The 25,641-nt window shown below is 45.4% G+C and overlaps 2 protein-coding genes across 9 annotated transcripts in view; one reads left to right on the top strand and one right to left on the bottom strand.

Moving 5' to 3' along the window:
- Nucleotides 1–5,220: 5,220 nt before the first annotated feature.
- Nucleotides 5,221–16,323, bottom strand: DRD1 (dopamine receptor D1). 3 transcript variants are annotated; one of them, XM_085073981.1, is made up of 3 exons: nt 14,406–16,323; nt 8,132–8,940; nt 5,221–7,410 (listed from the first exon to the last, which is right to left on the bottom strand). In XM_085073981.1, the coding sequence occupies exon 3, from the start codon at nt 7,400–7,402 to the stop codon at nt 6,044–6,046; it is 1,359 nt and encodes a 452-aa protein (XP_084930107.1). In that variant the 5' UTR covers nt 7,403–7,410; nt 8,132–8,940; nt 14,406–16,323; the 3' UTR covers nt 5,221–6,043. The 3 variants fall into 3 exon arrangements, with proteins under 3 accessions (XP_084930107.1, XP_084930106.1, XP_084930108.1); XM_085073980.1 differs by lacking the exon at nt 14,406–16,323 and adding an exon at nt 9,783–10,078; XM_085073982.1 differs by lacking the exon at nt 14,406–16,323 and having other exon boundaries at nt 5,221–7,458; nt 8,132–9,378.
- Nucleotides 16,324–20,062: 3,739 nt separating this feature from the next.
- SFXN1 (sideroflexin 1) overlaps nt 20,063–25,641 on the top strand; it is a 20,241-nt gene continuing 14,662 nt past the window's right edge. For 3 of the 6 annotated variants that reach the window (XM_085073973.1, XM_085073976.1, XM_085073978.1), the window contains exons 1-2: nt 20,063–20,197; nt 20,843–20,960. The gene's annotated coding sequence lies outside the window, so the exon portion shown is untranslated. Of the gene's footprint in view, nt 20,198–20,842; nt 20,961–25,641 lie in introns of those variants that run through there. The other 3 variants (XM_085073975.1, XM_085073977.1, XM_085073979.1) reach the window with 2 other exon arrangements.

Here is a 25,641-nt window from a genome sequence, read left to right as displayed (position 1 = left end):
TTTTAAAATATAATCAATATTTTACGACGAGGGGAACTAAACAGCACAAATGAAATTACTAAATGTCTAAATGTGACTGCCTACACTATTTGCTAGAAAGGCTTTTACTCATGCCACACTTTATCCCAGAGCTCTCTATCACTGTATTTTATCCTCTAAAGCAAGTAAGAAATAGGACTGGAAGTTTCTGCATTAAACTATTCTCATCAGAAATTGTTCTCTTTTTTGAAGAATGTCATACATGAACAAAATGCACTAAAAACGTTCTACTTCATAAGGATTGTAATGACATTTAATTACATTTTTTCTGACATTTTAACTATTATAATGTTAAAATCTTTCTCAGTTCAGAAATACTGCTGTCCTTTAAGCTGTAAATCTTGTTTTTGAGAAAATTAACTCAAATTGTTTGCAAATAAATCAGCAAAAATATTAGAATTGATTAGGTTTTGGACTTACAAAATAGATAATGCTTCTTTTTTTTGCTCAAAAATAATTTCCCACTGTTCAATATCAGCCACTTCCAGGGGGCTCCTTTCACTGTTGTCCCACATTCCAAGAGATCTGGTGGGATCCAGGAGGTGCCAGGAGGTTGCAGGAGCTGCTGGAGCAGAGTCTGTCCAGCTGAGAACACAAATCCTTATCAAAGTCTGATACCAGCACTGAAAAGCAACTGGATGGTGCCATTTAGGGCTCTGAAATCATTACAGAAATATCCACAAAAGCTTAGTAAACAAGAAAGTGAAAATGTACATAACAGTATCATTAAATATTTTTTTAGTATTATTTAAAACACTTTTACGATGCAATTTCAAATTGTGTTTTCACAATTTTTTTATATGTTTCATCTGTCTGGCACAAAGTGCTGGAAGATCTGTCAGTCCTGACAGGTTTGTCCTTTTAACGCAGGTGATAAAGGCCTGGTTCATCTCCTGCTTCTGTAACCAAAAAATTCTCATTTAATTTCACCATTTGTCCCTCCCACACGCTCCATGAATCCTTTAATTGAGGATGATGGATGTTGTGTATGAGCTGCACATGAAAATAGATTATTGGTACTGACACAGAGTGGCATCCAAATCATTAAGAACTTGGCACCATTGAGAACTCTTGTTATTAACAGAGAAATAAAATGAAAACAGAGGGAAATGCCGGGGTGTCTGTGTCCATAATTCCCTCTGAAATTAGGAGAAACTTTGCAATGGTGCAATAGGTCAGCGAAATGTTTGATTCCTCTGCTTGCATCAGTGGAAGGACAGTCTGGGAAGCAAATATTTCCCTCATTCGCTTCTTTCAAGATCTCAAAAAAATTCCCTTGTCTTAGGAAAATGAGAAATTAATAGGAATTTTGTTATCTTTTTGTTATATTTTATTACAGCTTGGCTTTGTGTTTCCGCCTTTTAAAAGCTATGAAATAAATACCACAGTGTTCCTTGTTTAAGTCACATTAATTGTGTGGCCACACAAGCCACATGTTCATTGCTAGGAACATACTCTGCTATCACTACACTAGAAAACAAACTAATTACTGGAATAATCTGCCTTTCAAGATACTAATCATGGCAGGTTTTTGAGATTTCAATCAGATTTGGTTGCTTCTGAAAGCTATTGATTTGAGAAAAATATCCCGGACTGGCTCCTAATAACTGTGTCATTAAACCTGTACCTCAGCAAAAGCATTTTGTCATTCATCCTCTATCTTTTGTATGCTTTGCTAAGTTAAAAACTCAAATCAGCATAAAATGCTTGACGAGGGAAGGGAGAAATGTATTCAGATTTAATCTGGTGATTGCAGCTCATTCCTTGCAAACAGCTCCTTCATCAAGGCCACCAGGTGAATTATTAACCTCTTCCATCCACAAACAGAAAAATACCTTCAGTCACGAGGAAGAAATGCCAGAAAAAAAGGTTCCTTGGGTTATCTGTGGGTAACATTTCATTCATGTCCTGTCATGGGAAAGGGACAGAGTGAGGTTCACTCTGCAGAGGAAAATGATGCTTTCTGGGGGAGCAAGGCAGGGAGAAAAGAGAGAGCAGGGCAGGGAGAAAAGTGTGAGCAAGGCTGGGAGAAAAGAGTGAGCAGGGCTGGGAGAAAAGAGTGAGCAGGGCTGGGAGAAAAGTGTGAGCAAGGCAGGGAGAAAAGAGAGCAGGGCAGGGAGAAAAGTGTGAGCAAGGCTGGGAGAAAAGAGTGAGCAGGGCAGGGAGAAAACTGCCTGGTACCCACGGGCTAGACGTGGGGAGTGTCCTGGTGGGAGCAGTGACATTCTGGTGTCCTGGCACTCTACTGCTCCTCTGTGGCTCTGCCTCTGCCCAGCCACTCACTGCACCACATGGTGAGAAAAAGCATTCCTGGGGAGGTGATTCACCAAAGTGGCTGAAGTTGTCTCAGGCAAGATGCTCTCAGAAAGGAGTTCCTGCTGCTCATCCTCCACAGCAGCAGCCACCTGCCAGGGTGGAACGGCTAGAGCTCCTCCCAGACTACTCACAGGTTACTCACAGGCTACTCCAGCCAAACCCCATCAGTCAGCTCTCTGCTATCAGCTGCACAGAGCCCAGCAAGGCCCTGGCACTGCTCCAGCCCCCGGGGTGCACCCTGACATTGGTGTGACCAGCAGTTCCAGCAGACCACTGGTTTGGAGCAGCTGGGGAGCAGGCACAGAGCAGGTAATGCAGCTTTTGAGCAATTAATTCAAAATATAAATAGAGTAGCAGTTGGCAGGTGTGTGCTGTTGTCCCTTCTAGTCACCCCTGACACTGGTGGCCAGGCTCTGCAACAGGTAAGAGAGGCATTTCTGGGAGCAGGCTGTGGGAAGGGGGCTCTTGGCTGTGCTGGGGGGAAGGATTTTAATTTGATTTTTCATCCAGGCAAAGGATTATTGGGGCAAATAAAGCCAAACAAGGTGACAGAAAGGCTCTGGCAGTAATGGGAGGAAAAGCAGAGAGGACAGGTAGAGAAATTTGCTGGGAAGGCTGGAAAACAAAACATTATGTTGGTAAATGAGGATCGAGGCCAATTCATGTTATTCCAAAATGTATGGAAGGAAAAGGACTCAGAAGCAAAAATTAGTTTAAATCGAATAGAGAGATAAACAATAAAATAAAGTCGTGCAAGTGTCTCCCCAGCCTCTCATGCTGAAGGGACACTCCCAGCAGCAACAGCAGCAGAACTTCCCCAAACTTCACAGACCCCCTGAAACTCAGATCCTTCTGCAAGGAGGGACGTTCTGTGACAGCTCCTGGTCAAGCAGACAAACCGTTTATTACAGAACATGAATCATCCCCTATGAACTCATGCAAAAACAGCACCTTGCTTTACACGATCTCCTGAAATCATATTTTGTATTTTGCTTCTATATCAGACTGCTGGGAGTTTTGAAAGGAAGAAATCACAGAACTTCCTCTTTGGCCTGTGCCCCTTTTAAGAGGCAAAGTAATTCCTCAAAGGTATCCCCAAAAAATCAGGCATTATCACCATGCAAAGAAATTTCCCCAAAGGAGCCAGGACAGGTTGGAAGCAGCCACAAAGCCCTGTTTGCCTCAGCCCTGCTGCTTCAGTGACCCCCAGGAGCAGCCAGGGAGGGGGACCTGGACATTCCCACAGCTCCTGCACCAGCTCCAGCCCCAGATGCTGGCCTGGCCATGCTGGTGTGGCTCGAGGCAGAAGTGACCATGTCGATTTGCTTCTTCATTTCAAAAGGAATCTGCTGACAGAGGCAAAAGCAGAGGGCTGCCAGGAGCAGAGGGATCCTCAGCTGCACCCACCACCACCTCACTGCTGAAATGATTCATTTTGCTCCAAAAATCAGACACCAGCAGTGGGGATGGATCAGGCTGTGAGAAGTACTCCACAGCTTGGGGGGAAAAAGAATAAAGAAAAGGAAAAACAACAGTAAAAACATGCTGTAAACCAAATTCACTGTGCTGTTACACCAAGGCAAAAAACAGTCTTTGAAATAAAAGTCACCAGTAGGTCGAGCTTTACACATTTGAAGCAGAGAGTGGCTGTTTCCAAACTGCTTTTACTGCTTTCAAATTCGAGTTTAGAGCAAGGGCTCAGTGGTCTCTAGCAGGGAGGTTTTTCCCTGCTTCTAACAGAAATTCCCATCTGCCTCATGGGTGTGATCCCAAATAATGGCAAATGGGAAAATAAAGGAACAATCCTTCCCTTTAACATGATCAATACAACTGCCAAAAACCAGCATGTATTTAATAAATGCAATGTCGATTGTTTTATTTGACCTTCTGTTCACAAAATAATTTTATTATATGTATGAAAGCAGCATACAGGCAATAAAATTATGAAAACATTCACAATACATAAATACACAGACCTGATGCAGGATGTATATAGTTTGTTAGACTTTAAATTTTTTTTTCTCTCAGTTCTCTTTTCCTGACAACACTTTTTTTTTAATATATGTTACGAAAAAAGTTGCTCCAAAGGGTATTTTCTGCCATTCAGAAAAGAAATGGATTTCTTTGAATGCTGCTGAATATTAACACCCAATGTTCCTTTTGCTAATGCTCACTGACTGCTTTTGGCATTACAGAGGGAAAGCAGCAGGGAAGGACAGAGGAAAAGTAGCAGGATTTTTTAATTAAACATTGGCAACGTTTTTGGAGTTCACAGGAGGATTTGGAGATGGGGGGGGCTGCAGTTCCATCCGCATTTAGAAATGTTTGAATCCAAAATGGCAATGAGGCACTATTCCTTATTGATTGGGCTATTGACATGGCAGTTCCTAAACTGTAATGTCCTCCCAGCTCCCAGAGTAAAGCACCAGGTACCTCAGGTTTGAATTCTGACTGTGATAGAGGAGCAGACAGACAGCAGGGTCCGGGTGGTCCTGCAGGAACACCAGTGATAATGAGGTTTTGGCATCCTTCCTACCATTATAACCCAGTGTGTTTGTTCAGAAAAGATATCCAAGACTTGAAATAAGAAAAGTCTGAGAAAGCCGTTTATCTTACATAAATACAAAACACTAGATACTAAGAATTGTCATCTAAGAAGCTTTCCTTCCCAAATTGGATTCTTCTTAAGGTTGTAGTCATATTTAAGGTATTTACAGATCCACAAACTTGACATTCTAGCAAAGTCTCTGTAACATGAAACTTTTTAAAAATAAATAGCAGCAATTTCTTTTAATTCTATCAGGGAAGAGAATTTGCAACTCAGTCAACTCTGGTCCTATCTTTTGAAAGAAATCCCACTTAAAAATTAAAAAAGCCCACAAGCAAACAAACTCCACACAGCATCAGTTTTGTTGATTCCTTCATTTCTTGCTGAGCTTCTTAACATTCCCCCATTCCCCTCACCAGCTCTCTAGACTATCAAAGCTTGTAATAAAGTGCTGACTGGTTGACTGGTCAAAATGCAGTTATGACACTCCAAAAATATCCCATTATTGACATCTTAAATAACATAAATAAAGCTAGATCTGTTATAACATATGAAAAATATCAATTTAAAACAATAAATAAATAAAACCAGTATCAACATATTACCTCCCAAAGCTTTAAAAATAACCATTCTCGTTATAAGGCTCAATTATTTGTCAGAAATAATTTTAAGAAGGCATCTACCTACCTTTACAATCCCTCAGTCTTTAATTAGGACCTGTTAACACCCACTATCACAATACACAGCAATCTTTTAACTTCTAGTAAACATTAATCTTTAAATACTCAACATTTATCTTTTGCCTCACTTTTAGCTAGAAATTGGTTTCTCTGTACAGAGAAGAAGCAACATTTTCTTCATAACTGCACTGTATCTACATTTGTAGATTTTCCTCAGTATGAACAGTACAGTTTAACTTCCCTTTTTATAACCAATTTCCAGTATCTTTTCTGTTTATTGTTTAAAATGTTAAATTTGCTCTGAATGCCGGGAAAATTAACTCTGGGCTTGGTGTAAATGTGCATTTTTCTCCCTTAGAGCTTAGTTTCTTACCAAAAAAACCTTGTATATCCTTTTTTTTTCCCCAAAAAAGATTATTACAATATACACCGTTAGGTCTTGCTGAGTAAACCTTACTGTTCAGGTTTTATGCTGCCCATTCTGTGTAATGGGATTGATCTTTTCCAAAGAAACATCAGCTTCATAATCCAAGATACCCGACAGTGCTGGAGACATTTTCTCCAAGGTCTTTGACAGTTCACCCTCTTCTTCCTTTTTAAGAGGTTCTTCTTCCGGGCAGATAATTGCGTGTGGGATCAGATAAACCAGATTAGACTCTTTGGGGCTGGACCCTTTGGGCTCGTGTTGGCTGGAAAAAACCACTGCCCCGTTGTTGTTGATGCTGACAGTCTCGATGGCATTGCCAGACATGGGGCAGAGCCTGTAGCAGCCCAGCAGGGTGGAGAATGCCTTGCGGAAATCGGCGTTGAAGGCATAAATGATGGGGTTGAGGGAAGAGTTTGCCCATCCAAACCATACAAAAACGTCAAAGGTGGTGGAATTAATGCAGAAAGCCTCCGCTCCCTTGGACGGCTGGGCCGGCTCGCAGAAGGGAATCATGCAGTTCAACACAAAAAATGGCAACCAGCAGCACACAAACACCCCCATGATCACCGAGAGAGTCTTTAACACCTTGGTTTCCCTCTTGAAGGACATTTTGAAGTTGCTCTCTGGCTGCTGGCAGTCCATGCTGCTCCTGTTGCCGCCCGGGTTGTGGCAGTTCTTGGCATGCACTGCTGCTCTCTCCAGAGCCGAGATGCGCCGGATTTGCTTCTGGGCAATCCGGTATATCCTGGTGTAGGTTACTATCATGATGGCCACGGGGATGTAGAAGCTAATGAGAGAAGAGGAGATGGCATACATCCTGTTTAGGCTAGAATCACAGTTGTCCATGCTTACGCCCTGTAAGCTGGCATTTAAGTCCAAAAAGCTCGTGGTTGTAGCCTTGTGCCAGTTCAGCTGCACTGGGATGAAGGAGATCAACACGGACAAAGTCCACGCCACGCTGATCATGATGAAGGCTGCCTTGGGGGTCATCTTCCTCTCGTACCTAAATGGGCTGGAGATGGCCCAGTATCTGTCCACACTGATGACACAGAGGTTTAAGATGGACGCTGTTGAGCACATAATATCAAAGGCCACCCAGATGTTGCAAAAGGAACCAAAAGGCCAGAAACCGGCGATCTCGGCCACAGCTTTCCAAGGCATGACCAAAACTGCCACTAAGAGATCTGACACGGCCAAGGAGATGACGAAGAAGTTGGTCACCTTGGACCTGAGGTGGCGAAACCTAATGACAGCTGCGCAGACCAGCGTGTTTCCCAGCAGCGTGGAGAGGATCAGGAGTGAGAGGAAGCAGCCCGTGAGGATCCGAAAGGAAGAGGAGTCCCTTTCCACCAGCAACCCTTCCCCATCCATAGTGGTGTCGTTCCAAGCCATAGTTTCTCCTGAGGGAAAATCATATCATGATTTTCGTGACGACATCAACTGCTTTCCTTGCAGAGATCAGAGACACCAGACGTCCATTAATTACTCATCACCAAACAGACCAAAGGTCCTTTTCTACAGTCCCTTCGCCCCCAGACAGACCTCACCCTCTTTGAATCATCCTGAACAACATCCTGACAGCTCTACGAGCAGAAACAGAAAATGCACAAACACAATCCACCCCACAAACAGGGGATTTCAGCCATCCCTTCAGAAACACACTGCACCACCCCGGCATGGAGTAGCCTAACTCAGACAGCTCACCTGTAAATGTTCTGCTGCTGTCCTCTGCAAACACACCCCACACACAGCAAAGCAATCACTTTTCCATGCTTGCATCTATTCCCACTTAAATAGACTATTGATCGAGTGTGTCCAGTGTCCACTGCACCAGCCCTTCATATTTACTGAAGCGTATTAGACAAGGTGCCTTTTCTCTAGTTCCCTAAATGTCTCACTGATTAAACACTCCAATCTTCCTCCTCGGTACATTCCTGTTACAAAATGCACCAGTTCGCTGTTTCTTGGCAGTGTCAGAAAGCAAATCTTCACTTTGTTTCAAACTGGTATACATTTCCAAGAGAAAATAAGTAAACATACAGTAAGTACGTTTAAAAGGTTTTCAGTAAGAAGCAGCTCAGGTTATTTAGTTTGACTTAAAAAAGAAATGCTGGCTCCTACCTTTCACCTCTGATTCTCTGCTTGCTGTGGGATGCAGGGCCGTCTCTCCTCCTGTTTCACTTTTGGAATTGCATAGCAAATCTTATATACAAAACCAACACAGGAACACTGCATTGCATCGTGTATGTGGGGTTTTTTTTCCCTGAAAGTGTAAATTGGCAGGGGAGAAGTAAGAGTTGGACCATCAGGAGTTAGTTTTCGAGGGAGCAGCAGGTCTGTGCTGTCGGACCGTGCGTGACGGACCCTGCTGGTGTGCGCCCAGCTCCCTCCATCCCACGGCCCCTGCTGATCACTCTGCAAACTTTGCTGGCCGCATCAGTCCCAGTCGCACTTTGTACATCCCGTTGAAGCGGCACATCGGGGCAAATCATCCCAGGCAAAAGGCACGGTATTCCCAACACTGGCAAGAGCCGACTACCAGTTTTTTTCTTCTGCTGTTTGCCGGATGAAGAAACAGGCGAGAGGAGGAGAAGGACCCGAGTGACCTTCCTTCGGCCACGGCGCCGGCGATGCCCGCAATGGTTCCTCTTCCAGCAGGGACGAGTCGCTTTAACACTCCGCTGCCAGGTTATAGCTCACCATAACTACTCCGGAATAATCCCACCTCCTGCTCAGCGGGGCTGCGCTCCAGGGATCGGGTCCAGCTCTAACCATGCTTTTTCCCTCTCGGAAAGGCGCAGGCGGAGGCAGCTGCTCACACACTCCCGCAGCCCGCCCCGGGCCGCGCATCTCCCGGCTTCCTTCTGCCCGGGGCAGGGCTCGGCAGCATCGCCCCTCCAGGAACGCTCTGTCTGCCTGGCGACTCCTTCCTAAAGGATTAAGACAAGGGAATGACAGGCTTGGAGGCGCGCAGCGGGCAGAAAGCCACCCCCCTTCGCCTCCTCTAACATCTTCGCTCGGGCGCCGCTTCTTCTGGGCAGCTTTTCCTGCCTTCCTGGGGAATAACGTCCCGGAAAGCCGGGGCGAGAGGCAGAGCGCGGCTCCGGGAGCGGCTCGGCTGGAGTTTAGCGCAGCCGGGATTACTTTGCCCGAGCCGCGGGGCGCTGCGAGCCGCGCTCGGTGCGCTGATGCGGACAGTGAGTACCGGCCCCGCGCCTCCGCGACGGGCGATGCTCGGGAGGGGCCGCGGGGCGAGGCACCTCCACCCGGGGCAGCGGCGAGAGCCCGGGGCACGCTCGGGAGGCGCTCCCGGCTCGGCGGGGCAGGGGCCGCGGCTGGGGCTCGGCCGGGGCAGCGCTCCGTGCGCGCCGCCCCCCGCCTGGCGCAGCCCCCGCGGGGCTCCAGCGCAGCCGCGGCCGCCGGGCTCCCTCTCCTGGGCGGCTGCGGCCCCGCCGGGATGGGCACGGGCGGGGGACAGCGGTGACACGCGTCCCACACACCTCCCAGCCCGGCCCCGCGGCCGGCATCGTTATCCTGATGGGGAAAAGCCCCGGTCAGGTTCCCGCATCCCGACCGAACCGCACGGGCTCAGGTCGGGGTTTGCCCTGCCGAACGGGAACCCCCGAGGGCAGGGAAAGCCCGTCCGAGCAGACCCGCAGCTCCCAACAAAACCTCTTGGGAAATTCCCCCCCTCGTTCGGTAGTGAGCACCAAAACCAGAGCGGTTGTTCCTCAAATCTTTCTTCCTATAAAAAGGGGCTTTTCTTGCTTACCTTAGCTGCAACAGGCAGGGAAAGATGAGCATGCTGATTTGCAACCTTCCCCCCAAAAATCAGAAAATAAATATAAAAGACATCACAGGGAGGTTTAAAAACCTCCTAGAAGAACAAATACTCTCACTAAGTTGTCAACATAAATTCTGTGGGGTCCAGCACTTGTGAAGTTGCTTTTGAGCCATCTGTAATTTTTCATAATGTCACTTAAAGCAGATACGGTGCAAAGCTAACCTTGACTAGTTAATTCAAACACTTGTTTTCCTTTCCCCTTCTCTTTCTTTTTTTATCAATTTTAACTGCTTCTCACCAAGTTCTCATCCCGCCCTCCCCCTGCTTATTATCCTGTCCTTTAATCATCATTCATCCCCAGAGGAGGGTGAAAATAGACAAGAAAATGAATCCTGTGCTGTTTGGTAATCGAGATCTCTAATGAAACTCACTGTGAGTTTTCTTCTTCTATTTTCAAGATCCTTTTTCTTTTGTCTCCTGTTCTTAAAGCACCACACAGGTGAGGTTTCGTGCACGATAAGTATTTTCTGCAAAGGTAGCATGTTCCTGTTTTTCCGTAGAAACCCTGGGCTGAGGGGAACATTGCCTGCCTTGATTTTATTTACAACAACTTCCAGAGGCTCTCCTAAAATGACTTTCGGCCACAGCCATCCTGGGTTATTCCAGGAGAAATCACAACTTGCAACCACACAAAAAGCAAAATTTTTGGGGCACGTTGGAGAGAAATGCTGAGGTACACATTGCAGAGGAGAGAGCAGTCTGGTCTCAAGCATCTGCTTATCAGCTCGTCCAGTGAACTCTTCAGTTCATTTTTCCCAGGGAGTGGCCTTTCCTGGGGAAGAGGCTGAATTCAGCATTGGAAGAACCTAATGTTGCTCATATGACTGAGGGTTTCATTTGAATCTGACAATAAAAAAATCCTTTAATATTCCTACTCCCAGCAGCCTGTCAGACTCTCACAGTCCTTATTTTTTTGGCAATTCAAGCATCAGTTTCAGAAGCCAGAGCCTCTCTAAGTCTGTGTAACCAGTCCAGGGAGGAAGGTGAGGTCTGCCTCAGCCCTGCCTGCAAAGCCCTTTCAGCAGCTTCAAACACCAGCAGCTCATCCAGGGCACCCTGCTGTACTCATTTGTCACTTCAGCTAATTTATGAGCTTTTAAAACTGTCATGACTTAATAGTCATACCCAGGTGAGGAACAAAAGTGAAATCCACTAAACCCCTATTATTATTTAGGTAAATTTAATGGTGGGATTAGGCAGCAGATTGACATGGCTCTGGGAGGCAGTTACACAAGTGTTGGGTCATTTTTCCTTTTGCTGCTCTCTGGCCAAACTGTCCCCAGCCAGTGTGAGCAGGATCAGCTCTGGTCCAGCTCTGGACTTGCCTGGAACTGTCAGCAACAGGATGATGGTGCAGGTGTTTCCTGGAGATTCAGAAACAAGCAGAGAGCTTGTTAAATTCTCCCTGGGTACCCACATAAAACAGCTGCTTAACTTTAATGCTTTTCAACCACTACTGACTGCTGCTGGAACCAAAAGAAAGCCCAGCAAAGGAAAGCTTTTGTGTCTCTATTCCCATTTGCTCCTCCCAAGGGACTCTGGTTGGAGAAGGTCCTACTTGCTCCATATGAAGATTTAAAAATAGAAATACTGAGTAGCACCTTGATCCAAATGATCTTAATTCAAGCAGAAATTAGCTGTTGGAAGACCAAGTCCCAGCTGAACAAAGGCCAGATCTTGCATTCAGAGATAAACATCCTTTAACCTAAACAGTGCACACACTACATCTGGAGAGAGGCAGCTGAATTTACAAAATATATTCCAGTACGGTTACAAACTGTACTCACATCACCCTCAGGATGACTTTTCGTGTCTGTCTGCAAGCATGGGATTTACTAAACATGAAATCAGCTGAGGCATATGATCAGAAGTAATGTCTAAAAGAGCTGTCAGATTTGTAAATAACTTGTTATACTAATAAGCCAAGATAAATTTAGCCTCAATGTAACCTTCTTGGAAAAGTCAAGGGTTCCTGGAAATCAAACAGCTATGAACTCTTTTATAGATCAGTGAAGCAGATAGTATAAATTGATATTATCATGTTGTGCATTCCACAGGGAAAACCACAGTAGTGACTACAAAAGCACAGAGCAAAGAGTGGCAGCAGAAAAAAACCATTGCTAACATCTCCAAGGATCTCAAGCTCACTCTTGAATGATAAAGATCCATCAGCAGGGAGAAAGGATCAGTGAGAGAAATGATTTCTAGTCCCCAAACGCTGACAACAAGAGGCCTAAATATTCAGTATTTGAGTGTGGGTACTTTTTTTTTGACTGTAGATTATAGTCACTGCAGCTGGTCCTCAGTGTCTGGCGGATTCAGCAGGGCTGATCTCAAAAAGCACATCAGTGCCCTTGTGCACGTTGATTTGTAAACTATTTTTCCAATGGCAGCCACAGAGCATCCCTGGGTATCAGGTCACTGGAGAAGCATGCGAGGAAATTTGAACACTGACAGAGAAAAGGAAAACAAAAAAAGCCCGGAGAGAAGCACCATGTATGAATTTAAATGACTCGCTTGAGGGGGCTAATTCAGGCTGAACACAGAGGGTAATGCAGGAGGGTATAAATGGGAAGGATTTGTTGTGCAGTGCTACTGCTCCCCAGGATCTGGAGCTCATGCCCAGGCTGCAGGGTGCTCAGAAGGCAGGAGCAGGCACTGCTGCTCCCCTGGCATCTCCCCTCTCAGGATATTGATGCATCAGCACAGCCCCACTCCCAGCCAGGAGAGCCCAACTCCACCCCTGGGCCACAGCGGATGGAGCCTGCAGAAAGCATTTCTGCTCTGCAGGAGATCAGACAGCTCTCAAAAGGCAGCCTAGTGTCACACCCAGGCTTTAGGAGTGGTGGAAAACCATCTCTGGCTGTTCCACGTTCCCCTCCCAGCCTTCTCCTGCTCAGAGCCCGTTCAGTCTCTGCTCCTCTTTCCCTCCCTCACCAGTGATCCCTCTCTGCATCTCCCCGGAGCAGGTTTCAGCTGTAAACCCCCAGATTTTACAACAAAATGGCTCTTTTTGGAGAGATGAGGAAGACAGGAAAGAAGGAGAAGTACCAAACCTGCTGCCAGGGATCCGAGCAGAAGCTGTCACCTGCACAGTCCCCAGCCCCAGGAGCTGTGGGTAATTTAAACTCGGTGTGATGTTGCCAATAACTGTGTTATTTAATCTGCAGAGCTCATGCAGTGACTTTTTATGGGGTTTTTCCAGTTCCACCCACTCACTCCCACAGGACCAGAGAAAGAAAATTATCACACAAGGAATACTTGGAGTGACCTTCCTCTTGCAGCTCGACCTGCTCCACCAGTCCAAAGGCCATTTACTGGATCTTAAATCACCGTGGAAATCGCTCAAACAGGGAAACCTAAAATTTCTCCCCTTCTCTTTCTGGGATTTCCATCTGCCAGGGATACAGGGCAGGAGAGGGATTACTGCCCTGCCAACACTTCCCTCCAGAGTGGGTAGAAAGCCAAACTGCAGAGGATGATGAGAATAAATTATAGCTGAGAGGAGAGCTCTAAGGAAAGAAAAATGCATCCTCCAACTGCCTCATCCCTGCGGCACAGCAGAGCAGTGCCAGGAAATCCACAGTAAACTAACAGGACTCTTTCTTTAAAACCTAGTCTACACCAACAAATAGAGAATACCTCAAAATTTCTGATCATTCCTCAGACAAGTGTGGACACTGGATGTACTCCTGAATTTTGTATTCTAATCCATGTATACAAAAACTCTACACAGCTGATTTTAAGGACTTACTATATGAAACAGCTCGTAAAATAGTAAGTCAGCACAAAAATACAGACTGGGCCATTGCTTCCCAGTTTAGGCTTTATTTGCATATGCATATTTTTTTACTACTGTACAGCTTTAATTTTTTCTTTCACTCCACACTGGACGAACATTTTAGGCCCTCAGGAAAAAAAAACAACTGAATATGTGAATCAAAAGAAAAGTCATGGAGAAAATGACAGCACTTTTCATGTTAAAGATGGCTTTGACATATTAATTAGTATCTCAGAGATGAAATAAAGCCAGGGATACAGAATGATTCATTAGAATGAAATTAATCTGAGGAATAATTAATTCTGAGGGGATGAAGAAAAAGAATACAAATAGATATATTAGCAGCAAAACTCTTCACCGATGAGTGTGACAGTGATTTTCTAGCAGCAGTGGATGAGACTGCAGATAATACAATTTTCTCAGCAGATGGCTTGGTAGGTGGCACTCTCCCTCCTAAGCTGCTCTTGCAGATTTACTCCTGAGCTGCTTGCCAGCATCAAATAGATCCTTACCCATATTCCAGCCCAGGCCCTGATTGATGGATGGAGAAGAAATGTTTTAGAGAACTGTTTAACAGATTTTTGTGGGTTTCTAGTGCAGGACATGTGATGATGAAGAGTGTGCTTCGTACCCACAGCAGGTGAACAATAGTTTGCCCTACATCTGGTTATTAAATCCACATTATTCATATCCAGCATGGTCAGGCTCCACAGCCCTGCCACGGGCAGGCTACAAATCCTTGAATTAAAGACAATTAAACTAATACTTACCAAAGAAATAGAAGCATCGCTTCTTGCTCCTAGTGAGGACTGGCAGCAGCATTTGAGAGCTGCACCTCAGGGAGGCACAGGAGCCCAGCCAGGCTCTCTGCAACCCCACGGTGCCCACAGAGCACAGCAGGTCCAGCCACAGCAGACAGGGTCAAGCAGCAGTCCAGCAGTGACCAGACCACTCCAAATGTGCCAGACCTGCAGTTCTGCTGGCTCAGGCAGCATTTTCCCATCTGCAGCTCCCCTGACAGCCCTGCTGCCATTGCGATGTTGCAGTTCCACCTTCAGGTTCTGGGATTAAACTCTTCTCCAAGGCTGCTTGTCGAAGTCAAATCACACAGTCTGGGCTTGATGGCAGTTAGAAACATCCCACGGAGTTCAGTAAAACACTGGAACAATATTCCAAACAAGAATCTGTACCAAGGTCTAAACCTTGGGCTACTTTACTCCTCCTGACGTCATTTTCATCCAAACTTTTGAAAAGCCCTGTGATCCAACTACCCCAAACTGTGATGTAATCCCAAATCCACTCTCACCCTTGCTCACCTGGACCTGTTGCCCTGTTCCTGTGCCTGTCCCCACATGAGGGAGGAGTGCTTCATCCCCCAACACGAGTAACATCTCCCTCTTTGCATCCTGCTTTGATGTCCTTGGCTTTTCCCTGCCCTGTTGCTGAGACAGTCTCTAACAGACTGTACTTTCCCAGGCTGGAAATGTTCCCTGAGTTTCATTATCCACTTATCAACATCTGTCCCAAGGTCAGGAGCCTTCCAAGGCAGCCAGTTCTCCCTGCTCCCTTCCCACAAAGCTCGTCAGGGCTCAGCTCCACCAACACAGGCATCCAGAGTGTTTTCCTCAATCCATCAAATCAGTCCTCTCGATTTAGGAGAGCCTAAAACTAGGGATGGCTTCCAGGTAAATATTCCATGTCAGTAGAAAGCTCCCTGGTGCTTTCTAGTAATTATGTACTATTTATAGGAATTCCCTTCTGCTTTCCAAAAGTTTCCTTCTCCTCTTTAAAAATTCCCACAGCTTTTTAAGAACTGTGCCTTTGTTTCTAGGATTTCTCCACTGCTTTACAGCATTCCTCTTTACTTCATAGGAAATTCCCTCCAGCTTTCTGGGAATTTTCTCGGAACTCACATTTTGCTTTCCTGGCGCCCTCCCACAGCTTTCCAAGAATTCCGTTTTCCTTTCTAAGGATTTCCCGTCATTTTCCACAAGTTCCCTGTAGTTTTCTAGGACTTTCCCATGTTTTTCTAGACATTTTCCATACCTTTCCATCAATTTCCTGCCACTATGAAACTCTCACTGCTCTCTAGGTATTTCTGTCATCTTTCAGGTATATCCACCAGGTTGTGGCATGGTGTCAAGTGTTGTTCCATGCTGCTTGTGCTGCTGTGTGTGTTATGACAAGCCAAATGCTATTCCCAGTTCTCCTGTGGTGTCCTGTTTCATCATATATGACATATTTTGTCATTGTGGTGACACACCACGTTCTCATATATTTAACTACTTTATAAAGCCATGGGAGAGTTTCAGGAGGTGAAAGTAAAATGATTCAGCAATACCTGGTCCCTAGACAGTGATGAAAACACATTTGTTTGAAGGAGCCGTGAGACCCTGTATCCTGTGGGATGTTCCCACACCTCTTCTTGCCCCTACAGCTGTATTTTGGCATCCCAGATCACTCTGCCTGGTCAAGGGCCAGCAGCAGCTGGCACCGATCTTTCATGGCAGCAATGATCCCCCACGAGACATTTATAAAATAGCCACATCATAGAGGAAATGGCTTCCTTATCCCCTTGAAAGGCTGGTTTATCCCTTTAAACATAGCTTTATGTCCCTTCTAAATGCAGATTGGCTTTTCATCTTCATTCCCTTCCATTCTTAGCCAATATAACTGTGCATCTAGAGAAAGAGGAAAATTGAGTATGCATTAATTTAGCTTGGCACAGTAGAGCATGAGTAACCTAGAACTGAGTTCAAATATTGCAGATGGAGCCAAAGCATTTAAGTGATTTTGTAAGTAACACTCTATCAGCTTATATAAGAGTTTCATTACAATTTTTATTGCAAAAAAAGGTTGTGTTACTTGCCTGTTTGATCAAATTTCCCAAGATAATAGTTTATTCCTTATTAGCTGAGACTGGGAAAGCAGGGTGGTGGTTTTTGATGTACTGACACAGACTCACAGAAATCTCTGGCTCATTTCCAGAAACAATCCTTGAACTCCTTCAGTTCAAGGGATGTACTGATGGCCCTTCCAGTCTGGAGTTTGGATTTTCTACATAGAATTAATGCACATTACGTCAGGAACCACAGGAAATGCTGAATATGTGGTTCACCTCACCCAGCATTCTGCTCCTGATAGCAAAACCCAGCACAAAGCCCTCACAGGCACCTCCCATCGAGTGCTAATGAAGAATTCCCAGAAATGTTGCTGGTTTCTTCTGGCAAACCCTTGATAACAGCCAGCTTGGTGACAAGGCCAGTTCTGACACCACACTCCAGAGCCAGCAGTTAAATACACCCCAGATCCTTGCACTGTGCCTCCAGGAATGTCATCACGTCATCCCCCACTGCTCCACAACTACTTTTTTCATGGAACAGAAAAGTCTTGACATCTCCCACGTCTGCCTTTACTCTGACTGCACTGTTTATTAGCCAGGGTTTGGAATTCCTGGTCCTGCAGTGCCACTTACAGGACATTTCTGTTCATAGAAGCATGTGCAGCAGCTCTTCATTTACTCAGTTGATTGCCAGGGCCAATTTGAGATGGAGAAAAACATGAAAAACAATAATGTTGACTTAGGAATACAGGAAAGCAAATACAGTAAAGCTCATTTCTTAGATGAGGCAGTAATTGTAGAGGAACAGAAATTCTCCTTTTCTGGTCAGTGTAGGGAAGAATTTTCCCCGTGTTAATCTGGGAATTCTTCCAGGTGGAAACATGCAGATGGTTAAATTCATCCCTAGCTCAACAAATGCATCTGAGAGTTTGCAGGAATCTAATAAATATATTCCTTGGGAAATAAGACAACTGAAAGGAATGCTTCAAAAGGAGCTGGGGTAGGACTTATTTGATTAATCCAGCCATACATTTTTAATACAGCCAAAAACATTTCAGTGCAAAAATCAGTGCAGATGAAGAAGGACATGTAGTCAGAGGTCAGATATGCTTTGTGACTGCCCATATTCACCCATCTGCCTTTCAGTCTGTAGCTCATGAGTAACTGGTGATGGTTGCTCAGAGCCATCTCAAGCCTTTTTAGGATTCATGGCAAAATATCAGATTTGTTACTCAGCAATGGGAGAAATGACTTGTCCAGTGAAAGAGAAGTTATGTAGCTGTTCAAAACCATCTGCACTGAGCACAGAGCAAATGATTAACTCGTGCAGCTTTGCATGTAGCGACTCAGGGAAAGAATTTAGGCATTCATATATCCACATTAAATACTCTGCAAGCAGAATTTCAACTGTGACATGAAGTCCGTGTGTGGTTTTAAATGAGATTAACAAGTTGGTATCTTTGGCATACGAGAAAATTATTAGAGGCAGAACACATCAGTCCTTAGAATGCAAACCATACAAAACAACACCAGTTATACTCAACAACAATTAATTTCTTTCTATGCACAACATGCAGCTGTTTCCATTTTCTGAGCAAGGTGTATTTTGTGCTCAGTCATTGCCATGTATTTTAGCAACAAGTGTTATAGCCACAGATGTATCAGTGTTAGATCTATCAGTGGTCATGGAGACTGGGATCTAACTGACAAAATTAAAAAGAATTAGACATTATCAGGAAAATATATAAATTGTGCACTAATTTTGTTGTGTAGTGCAAGGGTATTAGTACCGGTTTTTACTCATGCTGGACTCTTACCTGGCATATTTGCATTTGCAATTGTCATATTTATATCTCTAAATTTTAAGCCATTCCCTCTGTGGAGCCACAGGGGAAATAGAACAGGGGATATCTCCGACTGGATGTGGCTGTGTCAGAATGAAGGATGAATCTTAATTTTTCATTGAAAATCGTGAACTCAGTTGGCTTTCAGTTAAAAATGGAAAACAAATTCCAGCCTACACAATTATATATTTTATGGGAAAAAAAAAACCTGTAAGCCAGATTTCAGAGAAGTTGAGTGTTAACAGCAAAGAATTCATCAATAAGTGTAACTCCACAGACATTTAATAGCTGGGTAGACTCATGGCTTTTTAATATAAAATCCCCATTCAGTATCCTGCAATGAGCAGGGAGAGGGAGGTCAGTCCTGTATCCGAAGACTGTGCCCCTGCCAATCCCAAAGGTTCCCATCCCTGTGCCAGCCCAGGGTCAGTGTCACCTGCCAGGACACATAGAATTAACAGACCACGGGGAGAGAGTAGATTGCACAGGACTCATGTGAACGGCAGGGGAAGTTAAAAAACAAATTAGGTTTGAAATTCCTGTGTGTTTCTACTGTCACAGAAGCCCAGCCACCCCCGGGAATAACAGAAAGAAGGAAAATGACAGGGGAGGCCACTGTTTGTCCCGGTGCTGATTTCCTCTTCCACAGCTGCATCCAGAACATCATTACTGGGTGCCAGCAGCTTTGAATTGCTGAAATAGAGATGAAGATACGCCCTGCCCTGAAAACCATGGACAAAATAATGGGAACATGATGTACAGACGAGTGGGTTGCTGCTCGGAGCCTGGGAATGGGCTGAGTCCAGCAGAAAAGGAACCACGATGGTTTTTCAGGAGTGCTGCTGCCTTCCCAGAGCCCACACTAGACACCAGGGATATGGGCTGGGAAGGGATGTCCCGCTCGAGTGTGAGCAGAGCGTGACAGTGACATGCGGATGCTCCTAATCTGGCCGCTAATGCACTTTTTATCTCCTCCCTCAGGTGCCGGCGATGTGACAAGCCTCGTACTTGGGTGACCTTCAGAGCAGCCTCCTGAGCTGACAGTGCTGTCCTCACACGGCAGTTTATTGTCCCCCATTGCCAGGTTTGGGGCATTAGTGTGCCTTGGGTTTCTAATAATAACCTTGCAACAACAATCCCAATCCAGTGCAGCCTGGAGGAGATTGACGGCAGACCTCACCATGGTCCCTATATGGGCCATTCGGGGCCATACTTAAGAGTTGGACCCAGTGATCCTTGGGGGTCCCTTAGACCCCGGAATATTCTGTGATTCACTGATTTTGTGGTCTGCAGCTTCCTTAGAAGGAGCAGCGGAGGGGTGACATTGATCTCTGCCCTCTGTGACCAGTGACAGAAACCCAGAGAACGGCAGGAGCGGTGCCAGGCGAGGAAATTAGGAAAAGGTTCTTCACTCCAAGGGTGGCTGGGCTCCCCAGGGAAGCCTAACCGAGCTCAAGACGCATTTCTTCGGAAAACGCTCTCAGCCACACGGTGGGATTGCTGGGGCTGTGCAGAGCCGGGAGCCGGACTGACGATCCCAGCGGATCCCTTCCAGCACAGGATATTCCATGAAATAATTAATGCATTTAGCTGTGAGTGGAACGCGAGGCAGCCGGGCTGAGCGGGGCCTGCAGGGAGCGGGCGGAGGAAGCGCGGCGGCGGCGGGCGCTGCCCTCACAGTGCTGCCCACACCGCACTGCCCTCACGCCCTGCCCGGCCCCGGGGCGGAGCGAGGCGGAGCGGGGCGGCCCTGCCTCCTCCCTGCCTCCTCTCTGCCTCCTCCCTGCCGCCTCCGTGCCGCCTCCCGGCCCCTCGCCCGCGGCGAAGAGAGGCTCTTCCGGGCAGCCGGGCAGGGCGGCGCGGGGCCGGCGGCCGGGTGAGTACCGGGGCCGGGGAGTCCCCCGGGGATGGGCTGCGGCCGGGGACGGGCGGAGGAGCCAGCGCCGGTGCCACCCCCGGTGCTGTACCCGGGGCTCCATCTGCCGCCTCGGTCTCCTCCATAGGGACCCGGCCCCGCGTGTGGCTCCGTTCCCTCCGCAGGGACCCAGCCCCCCGTGTCACCTCGGCCCCTCCGCAGCCCCGTCTGTCACCTCGGTTCGCCCTGCAGAGGCCCTGATCTGTTTTGATCCCTGTCCCCTTCGCGGGGGTGCAGCCCCGTCTGCCACCTCCATCCCGGCCACAGGGATCCAGTCCCATCTGTCACCCCAGATCCCTTCACAGGGGTCCAGCCCCGAATGTCCACCCGGCTCCTCTACAGGGGACCAGCCCCGCGTGTCACCTCTGTCCCCTCCACATCCCAGCCCCATGTGCCAACCTATCCTATACATAGGGGCCCAGCTCTGTATGTCACCCCTGTCACCTCCCCAGGGTCCCAGCCCCACGTGTCACCGTGTCCCTGGCAGTGCAGACAGCCAGCACCGTGGGGCTGCCACATCCCCCTCCTCCCCGCACACATAACAGCTCCCCGCTTCCCCACCCGCTCCCAAAATCTGCCTCTCACCGCTTGCTGTCCCCTGAGCAGGGCTCTCTGTGTCACAGGGATTGCGTGACAGCAGCACAGATTTCAGGCCTGCAAGAGACAAACCTCCCTGCTGCAGGATCATCCTTTCCAGGAGAGGAACACGCCAAATAACTCCAAGGTCAGACACCTCGTAGCCAGAAACAGGAATTTTAATTACGAGTATAGATAATTTTTTTAATTTATTGAATTATAAATAATTTATTGTTATTATAATGGTACGGGGGGTGAATATTGGCTTTGTACCATTGTGCAATTAAAATATCACCTGTGTGGAAAAAGATATATGTAATAGTGAAAAAGTACAGAAGAGGGCCTTGAACACACCTGGGGCAGAGCCAAGCCTACTGCAGTTTATTGGTGGGGGTTAAAGCATAAGGAGCAGAAACAAGCTTGCAGCAATCAGGACTGAAATAAGAGGTTGCACTAACCTTGGTTAGCAAAGGAGGTTTATTTTTCCTTATGTGGAGATGAGGTGAGCACATGTGGTGTCTCTGGTCGTGCCTCGTGCAGTGGGAGAGGAGGTGGCAAAGCAAAGCCGACACTGCTGAGCTGGCTGCAGGGACCTCTAACATCTGGAGCTGGCTTTAATGCAGAATGATGAAATCTCTGGTCAAGTTACACACCAAAGATGGCTCCTGTTTTGAGGAGAGAGCCCCAGCAGCAGGCTCATCTCACCCAGGCTGCTGCTTTTGTTGCTAGGCTACAAGTGGGATGTACATTTATAAGCAAAAAAGAAAAAAACAGTATCTCATAGTGTTGTCATGCTTTGCCTTCTCCAGTATTCCACTTAGGATTGCAGTAGGAAAAATCATGGTGCAGACAAAGATTTTTTTTTTCCCCTGGTAGTTTAAATAGGCGTTTTACTGGTAGAAGATGCTTTGGGGAAGAAAAAAACTTGGCAAGTGGCTTTAACATTTGGTGTAAGTACATTGCATCAGACTCCCAGTCATCAGCTGTGCTGCTTATTTCAGACTGTGGCAGCAAATGTGCTTCAAACAGAGGAATAGCATTGCTTCCAGACTCTGATAAGTCTTACATGTGCTCTTTTGCCACCACACAAAAGTGCTTTTTTCCCCCCAAAAAGTCTATTAGTTCTTCCCATTTGAACTAATTAACTGCCATGACTGACATCCCTGGAGAAGGCCTTGTGTTCTTTTCTTTGCCAGAGCAATTAAAACATGGGTTTGCCTTTCTGCTGTTGCTTTGCCAGTGTGTTGTAGTTTTAAAGCAGAACAGGTCATTTTTTCCTAATCAGAGGGAGGTTTATTTCCTGTCTTTTCTTCTAAGCCAGCATAGCAGCTCTTTAGGTGGGCATTGTGGAAAATCAGGCATTGGAAAAGAAAAATGTTGAGTTTGTTCAGACAAAAGAGCCCCAAAAAAAGAACAGTGTGTTACTTGAGGAATAAAGAGGCCTAACAGGACCCCTGAGTATTTCTCTATCAAAGTGGCATGGGAAATGTTACAGAAGAGCTCAGCTCTACAAAAACAAGCAGCTATGGGCACTTTGGTTTATAAATGTGTTGGAGGAAGAAGAGAAGCGTTCTTCTCCCCATTTTGTAGCAGCAGGTGCTTTTCTCAACCTCAAGATTTTCCAGGCTGCATCTCATTTCCCAGAACAAGGCACTGACAGCTGGACATCATACTTTAAAGAATGGAGATGTAGGGGCCTAAGTGTGTCAAATCTTATTTTTGTCTCTCCCAGTCAGTCTGCACATGAAACATCAGAGCACCTGGCTCTTAACTTTTGAGCTATTCCTATCCTAAAGAATTCTGTGAAGAAAGAGGGTTGCTGTTACCTTTTATTTTTACTGGGTTTTCAGGGAAAAGCCTCACTCTGTTTTGCAAAAAAAAAAAAATTCTTAACTACCTCTAGAATATTTTGTCAGTCATTATTTTTCTTAAGCACGTTTACATCACCTGAACTCACGGGTCCAAGTCCTGGTAAAGGACACCAAAAAGTTGTACCTTTCCTTCAGCATTCATGCAGGCTGGTTGGAATTCTCTTTTAAGATGGATTACCCAGCACATCCCATTCTTTGTAACAGAAGTTGCAGCCTGGGAGTTGGGCACCAAGAAGTCAAATGTCACATTGAGCATTATCACAATTATATCTGCTCCACTTTTGGATGTGGAATTCTCTTTAGACTTCTCCCTGGGTTCACAGTTACATCATCATGAAATTTCCTTTTCTGTCACTCTAGTCCCAGTTTTAGCTGATACTGTAAAGAAACTGACGAAAATTCTTAATTATGGAGTTTTTCAAGGCTTGGGTTAAAATACAAGGTGTCAGTAACATAAGAAAATATAAATGGTTCCAGGGAAAGTAACAAAGCTGCATTTCATCATTTGTGCACTGCTGGTGAGTTTAAGTTGCCCAGAATTTCCCAGGTCATTTGCCCATCTGGATTATTCAGTCATGCAACACGGTTTAAAATAAGTGATCAAATATCTGGGTTGTTCAAAATTGGGTGGTTTGTTACCATCTGAAATAAATTAAATAGTCATTGCTACTCTTTTAGCTGTTGCTTTGGTTTGAAAAGTGGTTTCATGACCTTCAATGTGATGTTTAAAAGATGAACTTTGAAAAGGAGCAGCAGAGAGTTGAACTCCAGGTAACTCCTGAATCTGCATTTTGTATAATTGTTGCAACTACTGTTGTTAACCTTTAAACAAGGTTTAAAGTCTTCTGCTGTTGCTTGTTTTGTGGAAAATCTAAATGTAGCCTTTGTACCAAAACTTTTGGTCAGACTTCGTGCAGATTTTGTATGTAATTATTATGTTGAGAGAGCCCACTCGCACTTTATTCTTAAGCCCTTTATTCCCTCCAGTTAATGTTAGTATTAAACATTAGAGCATGAACTAGCAGATGATTCCATCTGATCCGAGAGGATGAGAAATTTGCCATGGGCAGGGACACCTTCCACTATCCCAGGGTGCTCCAAGCCTGTCCAGCCTGGCCTTGAACACTTCCAGGGATCCAGGGACAGCCACAGCTCCTCTGGGCAACTGTGTCAGGGCTTCACCACCCTCACAGGGAAGAATTTTTTCCTGATACCCAGTCTAACCCTACTATCTGACAGTTTGAAGCCATTCCCCCTTACCCTGTCACTCCAGGCCTTTGTCAGTTGTCTCTCTCCATCTTTCCTGCAGCTCCTTCTGGTACTGGAAGGCCACAATTAGGTCACCTCAAACCTTCTCTTCTCCAGGCTGAACAATCCCCAATTCTCTCAGCCTTTCCTCAGAAGAGGAAAACACAGTCATGAGTTTAGGAAAAACTTTATGAACTCACCATCAATTATGACTCTGAAAACTTGGTACATAGGAGGAGCCCCAGTGTGGAACACATGGATAATCAAACCTCTGTGTCACTGCTGGGGAGACAAACAGTGCCAAAAAATGTCCCTGGTCACGGGAATGCCACCCCCCGTTATTGTTCACTCACTGGAGCGCGGCGGGGACAGGGTTTGCCCGGGACAGCTGATGCTCAGCCAGACAATCCAGCAGCACAAGGCAGGATTTAACTGCTCTTCTCCGTGGGCAGTTGGGATACAGCTGCTCTAGTTTGGAAACTGAAAGGGTTTAGTGATATGAATGTGCCAGAGAGCATAGTCCGTCCTTTATTGCTGATTTAATTTGCTGGGGAGAACAGCTGCAGGCTTTCCAGGTACAAGTGGTTCTATTAAATACCTTTCTAATTGATCTGTTATGTGAAATAGAGAAAATAGAGATCATTTTCTCTCTTACTGCATGTTTTCCATGATAGTTGTTAATTGTTTGACTGCATTACAACTGCTTTCCAGTGCTGCTGATCCTCCTGTGTGAACATAACCTTAAAGTGACATTTCAATATGGATTATTACAAAAGCTGATGTGTTTGTAAAATTCAGTTTGTTTTCCAAATCCTCTGTTAATGGCGTTTGTGGAAAAGAGTTATTTCAATATCAGCCTGGGCAGTTTTGCTGCTTCCACCTTAAAATTCAAGGTGCTGTTGACTGAAAGTTTTATCTTATTTCAGGATAAGTTGGTACTTACAGGATGGCAGCAGATGGGAACAATAAATTCATGTGTTTACATATATAGGCACGTTAATTAATTAATTAATGGTTAGGTAGTTTGCCTTCATTAGTTGACTGTAACAAAGCAAACAGTTTTATCTTTGTCTTTATCTTTATTGTACTTTTGCTTTCTAGTTCCCTTGCAAACTTTCTAGTTATCTCAAGGTTCAGATGGATTTATTTAAATTTGATTTAAGCCTAATGTCCTTTGCTTTTTCTTTATCCAATTCAATTGTGGATAATGGGAACTTAAATCTTGGGCACACTTAGTACACATGGAAAATTATATCACTGAAGGTACTGGAGTTCCACCCTTGACAAAGCATTGTAGTTAACATAATAATTAAACCTTAAGTAGTTTTATTACAGTGCTTTTGTTATTGAGTAGTTGAATGGATTGTGCAAACAGCAGCACCCCTCTGAAATTGTATCTGAAAATTAAGGTGACAGGTAGGTAAAATACTGTTGCAGCAACTTAAAGTGAGGGTGTTGCAACTATTTCTTGCAGTTTTACAGTCTCACTGTTTAAATAAAAAATGAAATTAAAAGAAAGTCGTATCATTTATGATGATGACTCTATGTCTGTCAGACAATATATTGATAAAACCATTTTTGTGCAGTCACCACTTTTATTTTATAGTTGGACATTTTGTTTTATAAGAGGAACCCTTTGAAGTACATCAGATTTCATTAGCTTATGTTTTCATTTTATGGGGTATATTTCATTCCCTGTTCAGCATTTAC

This window comes from Lichenostomus cassidix, chromosome 13, assembly GCF_008360975.1.
Source record: "Lichenostomus cassidix isolate B80296 chromosome 13, HeHo_3.0, whole genome shotgun sequence".
NCBI classification, from domain to species: Eukaryota; Metazoa; Chordata; class Aves; order Passeriformes; family Meliphagidae; genus Lichenostomus; species Lichenostomus cassidix.
Note: the sequence above shows the minus strand (reverse complement) of the source record. Positions and strands in the feature narration are given on the sequence as shown.